Source organism: Talpa occidentalis, unplaced genomic scaffold, assembly GCF_014898055.3.
Source record: "Talpa occidentalis isolate TD23 unplaced genomic scaffold, MPIMG_talOcc4v2.1 talOcc4.2, whole genome shotgun sequence".
NCBI classification, from domain to species: domain Eukaryota; kingdom Metazoa; phylum Chordata; class Mammalia; order Eulipotyphla; family Talpidae; genus Talpa; species Talpa occidentalis.
In genome coordinates this window covers 71,883,993-71,899,293 of record NW_023602073.1, presented here as the reverse complement: position 1 = coordinate 71,899,293, position 15,301 = coordinate 71,883,993, and the positions used below count along the sequence as shown (strand labels likewise).

The 15,301-nt window shown below is 41.8% G+C and overlaps 1 protein-coding gene across 3 annotated transcripts in view; it reads left to right on the top strand.

Annotated features, from left to right (window-relative positions):
- Positions 1 to 15,301, top strand: part of PKHD1 (PKHD1 ciliary IPT domain containing fibrocystin/polyductin) — a 445,188-nt gene that overhangs the window by 144,033 nt on the left and 285,854 nt on the right. For all 3 annotated transcript variants that reach the window (XM_054698860.1, XM_037519857.2, XM_054698859.1), the window contains exon 38: positions 3,844 to 4,056. In XM_054698860.1, coding sequence (XP_054554835.1) covers positions 3,844 to 4,056 — 213 coding nt within the window. The remainder of the gene's footprint in view (positions 1 to 3,843; positions 4,057 to 15,301) is intronic.

The following is a 15,301-nucleotide window of genomic DNA, read 5'->3' as shown; positions in this document are numbered from 1 at the left end:
CAGTTCAGATTTCCTGACTGTTTTTAATGGAGGAGTCTTGTCCTGAAATTCCATGGTCGGTTGAAGATAATTAGGTGGGATGTCAATGACACGTAACTGCATGATAAAATCTTAGTAGATTTAAGGTGACCTGTACCATAGATCTCATTTCTTTCTTCTTCACAGTAGACTCATGATTATTACTGCATTTCTAATGGTCATTCTTGTCCTGGTAATGGCAAGGAGAGGGAAAATTAATGCCAGAATTGTCAGTAGGTCTTTTGAAAGTCTGGTGAGCAGTGGGGTGTCACTCGAGCATCAAGCCTGTCCACTACCAGAGGGTTGTTTCTTGCTTCTTAGATAGTTTCCCTTAGAGTCTGATCTAAATCCAAAAGACAGTCAGGGCTTTCAATGCTGAGACTGTGGAAGGGGGCGGTGGAGTTGTGCTATGTGATGAAGCAACTACAGAAATAGCAGTGACACTAGCTGGGGAGGTGGAGGTAGATGTGAGGGGTGACAGCAGCAGACACTGTTGCAGGAAGGGTGGGATATGTGTCAGACCCACACAGGGATCTAGAAGCAGTGCTGAGTCTCATTGTAATTCTCAGGGAAGAACTCTTATCGTGCATATCTCACACACGAAGAAACTAGACACCCGTGTGGGGTGTATGCTCTAAATTGTGGCTGAGAGGAAAAACACTTTAAGGGTTCCAGTCCAAGTAAACATCCTGTGATTGTTGCTGATGATGTGTGACTTGGAAGACTAGAAGACTTGATAAAGAGAGCCGGGGAAACCTGACAAGGAGTTTTAGAACAGAAGGTCAGGGAAGCAGTGGCCTCCACATTTAACTACTGGGTCAAATATTTATTGATCACTATCTCTGCTCAAAGATGGAGGTAAACAAAAATGACTAAAGGCATCTTAGCCTTTTCTTCTCTCCTTCTTAATCCTTCAGTACATGTTTAAATACTTCCAGTTGTAGTTTCTGGAAAATGTCAACAGTCCAATGCAGTATTTTGGCATATTGGATTTTTAAAAAAGATTTATTTATTTATGCACACACAAACTGGGGTACAGGCCAGAGGTGTGGGGGTGTGTGTGAGAGGATTCACCAGAGACAGAGTGGGGAACAGAACAGGACGATTGACTGAAATACACTGCTGAGGGGAGCGGTAGGCAAGACAGGAGAGGTCTGCTATGCCATGTGGGTTAGCTCCCTGGCCGGGAATTGAACTCGTGCTGCAGTGGCTGTGGATCGCTTCATAGTGTTACTGCAAACCATTTATAAGAGGCAGAGAGATTTAATAGTTCGTGTGTGCTGGAGCTTATATATGTATTTGGGGTGCTTTAATTATTTTGACATTATTGGACAAGTTTTATGTGAAAAGCAAATATTTTAAAATCTTTTAGTGAATGTGTCAATTTACATGCACATAATGATGTCTGAGAATTCTCATTGCTCCACATCCTCACATTGGTATTGTCATTCATTTTTGTATTAGCCAGGTTTAGTGAATTAGATGTGGTATCTCGTAGTATATAGAAAACATAAGCTTTTAAAGGTATAATTTATACATGATTAAATATACTCATTTTTTAATTGTGAAAAAAGCCTTTTCTCTAGTGTATCTCTTGGTCATCAATCATTTTATTTTATTTTATTTATTTATTTTTAAAAAGATTTATTTATTTATACATGCACTGGGTACAGTCAGAAGCGCGGGAGGGTGAGAGAATTCACCAGAGCCAGAGTGGGGAGCAGAGCAGGCAGAAGGACCAAAGTACACTGCTGAGGGGAGCAGCGGGCGGCAGGAGAGGTCTGCGCACCATGCGGGACCCTCCTCCGGTGGCCGGGGAGCAGCCGGGGATTGAACCGGCGCTGCAGAGGCTGCGGGCAGCTTCGCAACCCAGCGCTCAACTGCTGCGCCACCGGGGAGGCCCTGATCAATCATTTTAAATGAGATAATACAAGTAACATTGATTTACAACATAGTATGTGATTTACAGGTACAGGATCTCCTCTTCCAGGTGTTTGCTACCACACTACCACCCGTAGTCCTCCACCTGTAAACTTCCACATCAGGTACCCATAGTCCTCTTCCTGTAAACAAACAAACAAAAAAGACTTTTAAAGAACAGTATAATGATAAAAATGTCTTTCAATATTTTAAGTATTTCTTGTCGCAACATAAAATGATTTTTATTATATAATAAAATTCCTGTTTCATTAAACTTGTCCATTAGAGCAAAAACAATATCTGCATTGGTTAAGGTTATTTGATTGCAAATAACGGAAACCAAGTGTCCCTTAAAAAAAGAAAATTTATAGGGAAACTATTGAGTGACTGAAAGAATTGAAGGGAAGTCTGGAAAAATCAGGTGTAGAAGCAGAAAACAATCAGGGCATTTTGAAGAGACTTGAGAGATGGAGGCTCTGAAACTGCAACTCTTCTCAGATACCACTGCTAGAATTCTTGAGATCTAATCATTTCCAGGCTGCTTTTCCCTTTGCTCCAGATTTCTTTTTGAAGCCTGCATAATGACTCAGACCCTGGTAGGACAGGACCCCAAGATTGACAGTCCCACTCAATTCTAGTCAATGAAGCATAGCACTCCCTTAAGGAAATTAGGGCTTATTATCAGGAGAAAGGCACAATGATGTAGGTCAGCTCAAGTGCTACAAATGTCATAAGGATAGTCCTAATTATGCTTCCTTTTACCATAATTCTTATAATTTTTGGCTTATTTTCTTTTGTTCTTATTTCCTGTTTACTTGTTTCTTTGTTTTGTTTTTAAAGAACTGAATTTTCAAAACTGCCAGATGTTAAACATAGTGACAGTCTCATCTCTTATTTAGCATCTCTTACAAGTTGTTGGACATTTATGTTGTTGTCATTAAAGATAATGTCGATAAAGCTTCAGTGAATAGTGACGGGTAACCTAAGCTGGATTAATAATGTAGTGCTTCTGATCGTGGGGGTCTGATCCACTCTATTGTCTTTATTTATTTATTCAATTTTTTAAATTAAATTAATTTTTTTTTATTTTTAAACAATATTTGCTTTCCCCCCCACACCCTCACATTAGGTCCCCATAGAATTTCCTTCCCCAAGTCACCCATGGACCATCACCACAGTCCCCTGTGTTCCTCCCTCCCTCCCTCTGATCCCTCTCCCTCCTCCTCCCCTGCAGGATGTCTCTGATTTATTACTGCCCGTTTTTGCTTTGCTGTGTTTTGTACTGTTAATATTTTTTTACTCTATTTTAGTTGGTTTCCCTATATTCCTGTTATAAGTGAAACCATCTGATATTTTTTTTCCTTCTATCTTATTTCACTGAGCATAATTCCTTCTAGCTCCATCTACATTGCTGCAAATGGCATGAGTTTATCCTTTCTGATTGCTGAATAACATTCCATTGTGTATATATACACCACATCTTCTTGATCCAGTCATCTATTTTTGGGTATTTGGGTTGTTTGCTGGTGGGAGTGCAAACTGGTCCAACCACTGTGGAAAGCTGTCTGGAGGTTCCTCAGTCTACTAAAAATGGAGCTACCATACAACCCAGCAATTCCACTACTAGGGATCTACCCAAAGGACACAAAAACATTCATTCAAAAGAACACCTATACACCTATGTTTATTGCAGCACTATTTACAATAGGTGAAACCTGGAAACAACCCAAATGCCCAAAAACAGATAACTGAATCTATTGTCTTTTAAAAAGAGGGCAAGTTAAAAAAAAAAAGTCAGAGTTGTAGCAGAGCTATATAAATGAAGAGGATTTTATCAGACACTGGAACTCTCAAAGGGAGGTGCGTCTCATACCCAGGGTCTGACTATCTTTTTTTGGTCATTAGGAGGCAAGCTGATTTTCATGGATCCAGGACCCATTGAGCTCAGGGCACATGCCATCCTTGTTTCTGATGGTGGAGAGCTCCGGATTGGATCCAGGGAAAAGCCGTTCCAAGGCAAAGCTCAGATTGTACTCTATGGAAGTTCTGATTCTACCTCCTTCTTCCCATATGGTGTCAAGTTCCTGGCTGTGCGGAATGGAATTCTTTCCCTGCATGGTGAGTGAAGTAATTGACAGAATGAAATGAGGTGAGGGTTAATGGCAGACAATGGGGGAAATAAACTGCTTAAAAATCTTTGGCTTTTAGTTGCTGAAGTAAAAAAGGTAATTAAAGCAGGGGCACTAGTTCCTTAAATAAGAAATATTGTTATGATTCCAGTGGTAGAGTAGACTATTTGCTGCCCTTCCTAAAAGAGCAGTGTACACCTCTGCCCGCTGTCAGGTGACTTTAGTGGACCATACTTTCCTGCTTCATGGAGGGTGGGCTAGCCATGAACTGGCTTTGGTCAATAGAATGTGAGCATAACATCATGAAAATGAACTGATACAATTTTTTGCATACACCAATGACTATAAACACTGATGACATCATAAGCCAAATACAGGCAACTTCATTTTGTTGTTGTTGTTGCTTTTTTTCCCATCTGGGACAGGATTCTGTTAGAGTTCTAGTTAGAAACCCATTATAGTTGTGTAGAGTGTTTATAGATTCCTGGGAGAAAATCCAAAGGGATTAGGCTACCATTCGTTTCTGCTCCAATTTTATTTGTCTTCAGGGTACTGAATCCTACTTTGCAAAATGGATATCTTTATTTTCCTTGCAATTTAGGAAACTTCCTTACAAGTGCTAACTGTGCTGGGATAATCCTTAATATCAACTGGAAAATATAAGTATAAAATGATGAGCTTTAAGTATCTTTCAGTGGGTATTTATATGCTGTTGTTTACATAGCATGAAACAAAGACAGATAAAAATGTGGGATCCATGGTTTAAAGGTACAAATTCCCACTTATAAATAAATAAATTCAGGCAATGTAATCTATAGCATGGTGACTATCGTTAACACTATACTGTACATTTGAAAGTTGTGAAAAGATTAGTTCCTACAAATTCTCATCACAAGAAAAATAATTTGTAATTATGTGTGGTAGTGGATGTTAACTAAACTTACTGCTTGCTCATTCTACAACAAATACATCTACTGAATCATTATGTTGTAATCTGAAATTAATACAATGCTATATGTCAGTTCTCAATAAAAAACTTTCTTAAGAAGTGTAGGCTCCTGATACTGGGCCAATTTTTAGAAAATGTTATGTTGTCCACATTGAAATTTCTACTTTAGCAAAATAAAATACTATGCAATCAATCATAGAATAATTATTCTAGACATGGTGTGTAGCTTTATTGAAGAGTGCATTTTCTCTATCAAGACTCAATTTTTTTTTTTTTTTTTGGCAGAAGAACTGGGGCCAAAGGTGTGTGTGGGGGTGAGAGCATTCATCAGAGATAGAGTGGGGAGCAGAACAGGCAGATCTACTGAGATGCACTGCTGAGGGGAGCAGCGGGCAAGACAGGGGAGGTCTGCTGTGCCATGTGGCTTAGCTCCCTGGCCAGGGATCGAACTCAGGCAGTAGCAGTGATAGAGCTGAGACTTGACCCTTAGACCACCAGGGAGGCCCAAGTCTCTATTACAAACTGTGGGTCTCAAATCATTGTTTACAAAAAAACACTCTTTTATCTCATTTATCTTACCATGAGAGGAAAGGAGATCTTTTTTGTCAAGCCTTTATTCAGTGTTGACTACAGACCAGGCAGAATGCTGGACACTTGGTTAATTTTTTTTTTAAATTTATTTATACAAGCACTGGGTACAGTCAGAAGTGCGGGAGGGTGAGAGAATTCACCAGAGCCAGAGCGGGGAGCAGAGCAGGCAGAAGGACTGAAGTACAATGCTGAGGGGAGCAGCAGGCGGCAGGAGAGGTCAGCGCGCCACATGGGACCCGCCTCTGGTGGCCGGGAGCAGCCGGGGATCGAACCGGCACTGCAGATGCTACGGCAGCTTCGCAACCCAGCGCTCAACTGCTGTGCCACAGGGGAGGCCCCTAATTTTTATAAGATTTTTAAAACCCATAAGAATTATCTGGACAGAAATCCAAAATGCTTATAATACTCGTAGGTTCTTCTCAGGAGGAATTTCTTTCTCCTATCTTCATCAGCAAAGACTCACATTGATCTTATAACCCAGGACCCACGAAAGGTTTTTGTCTATTCTCACATTAGCCATGTTTGCTCCAGTCCAATAGCCACTTAGATCACTCACACACTGTGCTGCTGTTGGCCACTGAAGAAAGCACAACAGGAGAGCAAGAGGGCACACAGTCACAGGTCATCTGTAAGACCCTAAAGATGAGCAGGGGTCCTTTGGGTTGAGAGGCACTGTCTAGTGCCATGCGGATGGTACAACTCTTGCTAGGTATGGAGATTCAGATGAAGGAGAGTGAAAACTAATTCTTTTACTCTGCTCCTTTCATTCTGACCCCTTGTCATGCTCATGTCCTATTATGAAGGATCAGTGAAAGAGCTTATAAATATACCTTTAGGCCCCTGTGCTTTAATTATGCTCCATATTTCTTGTATTTAAAAGGATGTCAAATTAAGGGCCTCCCTGGTGGTGCAAGGGGTTAAGATGCAACCTATGAAGCTATCTGCAGCCACTACAGCACAAGTTCGATCCCCAGCCAGAGAGCTACCCACATTGCGCAGCAGACCTCACCTGACTTGCCCACTGCTCCCCTCAGCAGTGTATTTCAGTCAAACTGCCTGTTCTGTTCCCCACTCTCTCTCTGGTGAATCCTCTCACCCCCCACATCTCTGGCCTGTACCCCAGTTCTTGTTTGCATAAATAAATCTTAAAAAAAAAAAAGACATCAGGTTAAAAGAATCCCTAGTGCCAATGCTTACAATCAATATAGGACAATTAAACAAAGTAGCTGCTTTTAATGTTTGAGAATTCTTTAAAAATGTTGCTGCTTTAGCCCTGTCATGTCATTGGATATCAAGAACAAGGACACCTCGCTGCTCCCCTCATAACCATCTTCTCTCCTTCTCTTCTTCTCTGTCCCTCATCCCCAAGCCCCTGTTTTCTCCTCTTCTATATTCCTAGGGTTAGGTTGTTGTCAAAAACTAGGTTACGCATTTCCTCAAAACCCTGCCAATACAGGAGTGACGAGGATCTCTCATCTCTCCTGAACCGTGGAGCTCGTGTCATGAACGCAGGCATATGCAAGCTGAGGCGAGGCTGCAGCACTTTTTTCATTTGAAGGGATTATGTGGAAAAGAGCTTAGGCAGCTGTGAAAGGGATCCCCTTCCTGGGGTCGCTGAGAGGATCCCAGCCGGAGCCTGGGACTCATCAATCCTCTCCCTTCACCCCTCCTCCCTTAACACCTGAGGTCTTGAACTGATTTCCCCTCCGGCGTGGCGGTATATCATGGTTAAAATCGTTACGTAATTTCACTGGCCTTTTCCCAGGGCCAGAGGTGGGTCTGGAGACACTGGAGCTTTAGGGAAAAACTAATTTTCTTTTGCTGTCAAGTATGCAAAACACTGAGCAACTTGATTCACGGCTTTGCACCCAGAACGTCCCTAATGACCCAGCATTTACGCAGCTTCCCAGATGATGTCACGAGGAGATTCACCAACTTTAGTGAACAGAGGACTTTCCTGGGGAGATTGAGAAAACTCCAGGTTTCTGCATCTCACCCCAGTCTGACTTGTAGATTGGAAGAGGACCTGGGAGGGTGCGTTTTAGTGGTGCCCCCAGGGGACTGGGTCCAGAGGCTACTGATGGTACTTGGAGCAGCACTGCTTTTAGTGGTTAACAGTTTTGGAATCAGAAATCAGTCCAGCTATTCCACTTACTAGTTATGACCTTGGCCAAATTAATGTCTTTAAAACTGGGAAAACAGTCCCTACTTCGTTCATTTACTACCTGTGAACTGCTCAGAATTAGCTGGCAGACACTCAGGCAGTGTTAACTATGACTGTTTTTTTTTTTTTTTTTTTTTGGTTATAATCTTTTCTCCTCCTATATACTCAAAGCGCTGAATATCTAGTGCCAACGATCTTGTATTTTCTCTTAAGGAAGACAGGGCAGGAAGCCAACTGTGCTTAAAGACTTTCCTCCTTGCTAACTTCCTTGTCTCCCCTTTTCCTCAGAGCAAGACGGAGGTTTTGGCTTTGGAGATCAGTATTCCCAGGCATCTTGTGCACTGCTCCCTCCACCCAGTGAACACCTTTTGATTTTAATCTCTTGTGGTGCAGCTGCTTCCCAGCAGAGGATAACCACCCTTCCCGGGCAGGTCACAGTAAAGGCTTCTTAGAAACCTTTTGCAGTATAGCCAGAAGCAGAGCGCTGCTGAGAAAGCACAGGCATTTTATTCCTCACATCTATGAGATCTGACTAATTTGAATCCAGATCAGTCAGAGAATCACACAAATGGGTCTCTGTGTGGGTAATGTAGCTTTGCCCACGTGTCTGTGATATAGCTTTGCCTGCCCTCTCCTTCTGTTGTCATTCTTTGTTGCTGTCCCTTGTCATCTTCCTGCTCTGGCTGATTTTTATCATAGATTAAAACTGCTAAGCAAACAGTCTTTGCTGTTCAACTGTCAAGAAGAAAGACAGAGTTGAAAGCACACTTCATGTTTTTCTTTTAATGCAGAAAAGCTCTCACACACTCCTGTACTCTCACACTATTTGTGCACATCCACATGGGCACACACACCCGCAGGCAGTGGCATCTTTCTTTTTTCTCTGGCTTTGGGTGTGGATTGGGTCTGGGTGTGTTCTGGATCCATCTCTGGAGCTGTTCGGATTGCTTAGTAAGTTCTGTCAGCTGCTGACTTCCCAGTGTTCTGTGACCAAGCGTGGCAGGATTCCTCCAGAGTGGCAGACTGGGTTTTGGGGGGTAGTGGTCAATAAGGAAATTTCACTCGTCTTTTGCTTCCCCAACTCTGACTGCTGATCCAGCTTTGCCACTTCAAACTGGGGTGCCAATCACATGTCACTTTTCAAGGGGGTCGCTGTCAGCCTGGGCGGCTTGAATTTTTGACAATGTAATTACGGCCCTTGCTTCCACAGTGGGAGTCTGAGCAGGACGGTGGGGTTTTTATTGATTGTTCAGCAGGGAAATTTATCAATGTCTCTCACTTCATTTCCAGTTTCTCCCTAAGAAATTTGGCTGACAGTTCCTCAGGAGAAAAGGCAGTCTTACGGCCGTCAGTGGACTTCTGTCTTTGTCCTTTTAAAGAAATTACAAGACACGGGCATTCCACGTAAATGAAAATTTCTGAGAAGAGCTAGTTTTGGGGGGCTTGGTTTAGGAAAACACGAATGTAATTTTTAAGAACATGAGAATTTGATAGGAATAAATAAGAAAAAGTTAGCCTAAATGATCAAGTTTAGATACGGTTTATTTTTCTTCAAAAACTACCGAGTATCTGTAGTCAACCTTCTTGCTTTTCCTAAGTACTGGATATGGTCACCACTGCTGAGCCCTAGAGGGTGCCAGGCTGTGTTGAAGCATGGCCTGGTGTGTATGGGGCAGGCTGCATGGAGGAGGCTGTTCCTAGTCAGTGCTTTTCATACTGAGCCCCAGAAAATCTGTATGTTTCTTCACAGCGCTTCAGGATTCACAAATAATGAAGTATTTGGGGGTTGAGTAATAAAGGTTTGAAATATTCACATGAGACTTTTTTTTTTTTAAATCTCTGTATTTACATTCAAAGTAATATTTCCTTAGAAGAGATGATACTGGAAGGCTTGTTCTTGGTTAGGGAACCAAAACTGGTACCAGGCAATAGTGAGGGCTGCCCAGGTACCCCAATTGTTAAAGAGAAAAACCCATGTTGCCTATTCTGCTATCTAGGGGTTCCTTTCATCTGTACACAGAAAGCAAAATAGTCAGTTTTTAGTGTGCTTAAAGATTTGTAATTAGTGAGAAGTTTATAGGAGAGACAGAAAGAGAGAGAGAAAGAGAAGGATTTCAAAATACAGATTACCTATCAAATTCCAAATTTGCGCATCCCCTTGTGGACATTTACTCAGCCAAACAGGCTGGACCTAGAGACAGGTGTCTAAGGCCCAAAAGCAAAGATGCCAGGAGAACAAGGACCTGGCAGGAAGGTTAGGCAGAACCTGGAGGGCTGGAAGAGTGAAAATGTGCTGTGCCAGGGGAATCCACGAGAGGGCCACAGTCTCTGAAGAGCGCTAAAGCACTAAGGCCAAAACAAACAAAGAAAAGAGGATGCCTGCCTGGAGTCTTCCATTGCTCCTCCCTGTTCCACAATGGCCATACTTCTCCTTCCTTTTTTTCCAATCCCCCTGTTCAGGAAGTTCAGTTCTGGCATGCTGGGATTTGTAAAGAGGTAGCAGGGCATGGGGGTGGAGTCCAAAGGATCCCGTCAAATCCCACCAAGCTGTCTGCATGTCAGCCTGGACCCCAGTCTCACCAGCCTGCCTCTAACACAGAGAGTTCCATTTTTAAAATAGTGATTAAAGTCATTAGTACTAGATCATCCTCTTCACTATGGTGTACAGATCCTTGTGAGAAGTACAGGGTCCTTCTTGTGTGTTTCCTTGTTTCCCTAAGATGGAACAAGATCAGAGACATCGCCTATCATTGTATCACAGCATGTTCTTTAATGTGGGATGAAACTTCCAGAGCCCATTTTCATCTTAAATGTTTCCTATCTACCAACAAAACATTTTCTCATCTCTGCTCTTTTGTCACCTGCTCAATCATTTCCAGTTTTGTCTCTTCTACATTCATAACATCTTCTCTTACCCCTGCTTTTTACCTCTGTCTTATAGACCATGACTCTTTCCCTTCTGTTTTTCATTCCTTTGGGCTGGAATATAAACCATAGCTGTGGCATGGAATTTTTATTTGTAACTTTACTGTTCTTAAATTGTTTGGCTTTAAGGGACAGAAACACAGTGCAAACAAACTTAGACAAAATGAAGGATTTATGAGCTCTTGATAAAACTGCAGGTTGAGTAAGAAGGTATGTGAATTCAAGGAAACAAAGATGCCTATTAAATTCCTAGCACAGAGCAGAAAACACAGATGAGCCCCATCAAATAGCAGAGGTTAAAAAAAATATAGATGGTTGAAAGCTTTTGTTATAATTGAACATGCCCTCCCAATGTTACCCCAATTTATCCTAACATCTTCTGGAATCTTATTTTCTAGTGTACAGTAGGGTTTCCCCTAATTTCCAGGGATTTTGGGTTTCCTCAGTATTGAAGAGGTGCTTTACCAACCCTAGCACTTTTCATCAAAATATATCACCTGGAATTTCATGGGTTACTTGTGGTGTGGGGTGTGAATTTGGCCACAGGGGTTGAATAAATGGAAGAGGTACATTTTTAGGGATGTTTGAAAGACTCAAACTTTCTAGATAGAAATGACTTAGGACAGGCTATTTTTCTTTAGTCTCTGTCTTCAGCAGTATTCTGATGGATTTTTCCCTCCTGTTCTTTTTTTTTTTTTTAAAGATTTATTTATTTATTTATTTATTTATTTATTTATTTATTTATTTATTTATTTATTGAAGAAAGGGGGTACAGGCCAGATGCATGGGAGGGTGAGAGCATTCACCAGAGACAGAGCAGGGAGCAGAACAGGCAGACTGACGAAATACACGGCTGAGGGGAGCAGCAGTCGCGACAGGAGAGGTCTGCAGCACCATGTGGGACCCTTGCTGGTTGACTGGGATCAAACCAGTGCTACAGAGGCTGCGGACAGCTTCACAGGGCATTGCTCAACCTCCTGCGCCACCAGAGGAGGCTGCCCTCCTGTTCTTTATGGTGATTGTGGACTCCATAGCTTTCCAGTTGATTTTCCATATTGAAAGGGTCAGTCAGAATTCATCCAGTTTAAAAGCTGTATACTATTCAATTTGTATTCCTTTCCTCCCTCCTGTAGTTCTAGCCTGAGGCACTTGGAGTGGCAGGCACCTAACCAATTCCTTCCTTCTCCCTTCCCATCCTTCTTATTTTAAAATTTCTGGTCTGGGACAGGTAAAAGAGGTTATGAAAGGTCAACGATCTTTTTATTCTGCTATGCAGTTGTACCCTCCGATGAGTGCTGCTGCCTGACTGGCTATTCACTTTCTCTCTGAAGAGACCCACATGTGAACATCACAAACCTGCAGGAGCCCTTCCCATTGCACGCACAGTTGTCCAGTGTGGAAGTTCCTCCTGGCTTTACTGTTTCCTTAGCTTCCACCTTGGAGTTTATTTTGGATGGAGTACTAGAAAGCTGACTCAAGTCAAACTGCCTTTCCAGAATCCACTCGATCCAGAGAAAACCTGCGAATCTTTTTACTTAAAGCTGTTCTTCATCATCCCTTTCTCTGCTCTGCAGTCTCTTTCTAATTTTCCCTGCTCCTGCTTGGACAGCTATGGCAGCCCAACAGATTTGCTGCATATGCAAACATTCAACCCAGGAAAAAGAAGCCTTTCCTTTCTCTCCCTTCTTGCAGGTAACTGTGAATGGTGTGTTTGAAGTCCTTTTACTTTGCTAAAGTGAGAGAGATTCCTTCATATTTGCCTCAATGGGAAGGAGAAGAAAAGGCCAAGGACAGTTCATCCTGGCTGATGACTCATTCCCATCTCTGAGAATTCCTTTGAATCTTCTTTCTTTGTTGTTCATATCGCCTGGAGTGGGGTCCCTCTGATTCCTCAGATGGCGAAGTTAGATTAGCCTCCTTTTAATCAGCCCTGAGGAAATGTCTCCTTCTTAACTGTTCAAGGTTCACTTCCAATGTGGGGTGCTTATCTCTTTGTCCCCTGTGTGGGTCCTCTTAGTTGTTTTGGGGGAGCAGAAGTCCTGCTCAATGATTGGCTGCATATGTGAAAAGATACTCCACAGGGACATTGGGTGATTGAAGGGGAGAGCAACTGTTGATTTTTTGGTTTTGTTTTGTTTTCATGTGCTCTGCTGTGTTTTATTTTATTTTGATTTAGGGGTGAAAAGGAAACAAGATTAAACTGAAAGGAAGAATGGATGAAGAGGAATGGGGAAAATTTAAAATGTAGTCATTGTTTTCTGGCATCTGATTCACACACGCTTCACTGTAGCATTGGGGTTTTGGTCCGCTGGCATGCTGTGGCGGATCGTAAGTAGGCAGCCAAGTTAACACAAATGAGCACGGTCTAATGTACTTAGCACCTCACATGGCGGGATGACTGGTGACTGGGTCATTGCCTCTCCCTCCAAAGAAGATGGCACTGGTTCTCGACTATGTGGCTCTTAAAGTGTAACCAAAACTACCAACAAAATGTAAGGTGGAAACTGTCTCCATTCTATCTAATAATGTTTCTTTATTCATGTATGTGTGTTGTGTTTTTCTGGTTTTGGTGTTTGGGTAATGTTGGCCTCATAAAATGTGTTTGGAAGTATTCTCTCTTTCAATTATTTGGAAGAGTTTGAGCTGGATAGGTATTAGTTCATCTTTGAAGATTTGATAGAACTCACTTGTGACTATCTGGCCCTGGACTTCTGTTTTATCGGAGCCTTTTTTTTTTTTTAATTTCTGTTTCAGTTTCCTTGCTTGTAATTGTTCTGTTTAGGTTATCATTTCTGTCCATTCAGTCTTGGATGGTTGTATTTTTTGTCTATCTCTTACAGGTTTTTGAATTTACTAGCATACAAATGTTCATGGTAATTCCTTTTTTTAAAAAAAATTATACAAGAACTTGGGGTACAGGCCAGAGGTGTGGGGAGTGAGAGGATTCACCAGAGACAGAGTGGGGAACAGAACAGGCAGACTGACTGAAATACACTGCTGAGGGGAGCAGTGGGCAAGACGGGAGAGGTCTGCAGTGCCATGTGGGTATCTCCCTGGCCGGGGATCGAACTTGTGCTGCAGTGGCTGTGGATATTTTCATAGGTTGCATCTCACCCCCTTGCGCCACCTGGGAGGTCCCACAGTAATTTCTAATGATCCTCTGAATTTCTGAGAATGTTGTAATTTCTCCATTTTCATTTCTGATTCTATTTACTTGAGTTTTCTTTTTTCCTTTGTTTGGGTCTAGTCTATTTTTTTCCCCAAAGAACCAGCTTTTGGTTTCATTAACCTTTTGGACTGTCTTTTGATTTCTGTTTCATTTGCTTCTGCTCTAATTCTTATAATTTCCTTCCTTCTACTGGCTTTTGGTTTTGTTTGTTCTTTTTTTAATTCCTTAAGGTGAGAGATAAGATTATTTGTTTGAACTCTATCTTCCATCTTGATGTGGGCCTATATTGCTGTATACTGCCCTCTTAGTATTACTTTTGCTTACTATCATTTTTTATTTAAAGATTTATTTATTTATTAAGATTTATTTATTTATTTATACAAGCACTGGGCACAGTCAGAAGCGCGGGAGGGTGAGAGAATTCACCAGAGCTAGAGCAGGGAGCAGAGCAGGCAGAAGGACTGAAGTACACTGCTGAGGGGAGCAGCGGGCGGCAGGAGAGGTCTGTCGCACCATGTAGGACCCTCGCTGGCGGCTGGCCGGGGATCAAACCGGCACTGCAGAGGCTGCGGGGCAGCTTCACGGCCCAGTGCTCTCCCGCTGTGCCACCAGGGGAGACCCTTACTATCATATGTTGTGAAAGGTTAAGTCCTCATTTTTCTTGAGGTATTTTTAAATTTCTTCTTTGATTTCCTCATTAACCAAATGGTTACAGACCAATCTCCCTAATTAACATAGATGCAAAAATTCTCAACAAAAATTTATCTACCTAAATTCAACAATGCATTAAAAAAAACAAAGAACCCAATTAAAAAAATGGGCAGAGTCATTAAATCAGCATTTCTCCAAAGAAGACATATAGATGGCCAATTGGCACATAAAAAAGTACTCATTGTCATTTATCAGGGAAATGCAGATCAAGACAACAATGAGATTCCACCTCACACTACTAAGAATAACCCACATCAAGAAACAACAAATGTTAGAAAGGGTGTTGAGAAAAAGAACCCTTTTACACTGTTGGTGGAAATGTACATGGGTCCAACCCCTATGGAAAACAGTATGGAGGGTTCTCAAAATAATAAAAATGGATCTGCTCTATGAACCAGCAATTGTATTTTTACATAGCTACCTGAAGAATACAAAAGCACTAATTTGAAGGGAAATACACATGCACTCCTATGTTTGTTGCAGCACTATTTACAATAGCCAAATTTACAAGTGGCTCATTTTTGAACATTTTGGAAAAGTGCCCAAAAAATAGATGAGTTGGATCAGGAAGATGTGCTAGATATATATACACAGTGAAATACTACTCAGCTACAAAAAAGATAAACTCTTGCCATTTGTAACAACATAGAGCTGGAAGGGATTATGCTGAGCAAAAAAATCAGAAGGAGGAAGACAAATTCCAGATGGTGTCACTTATATGTGAA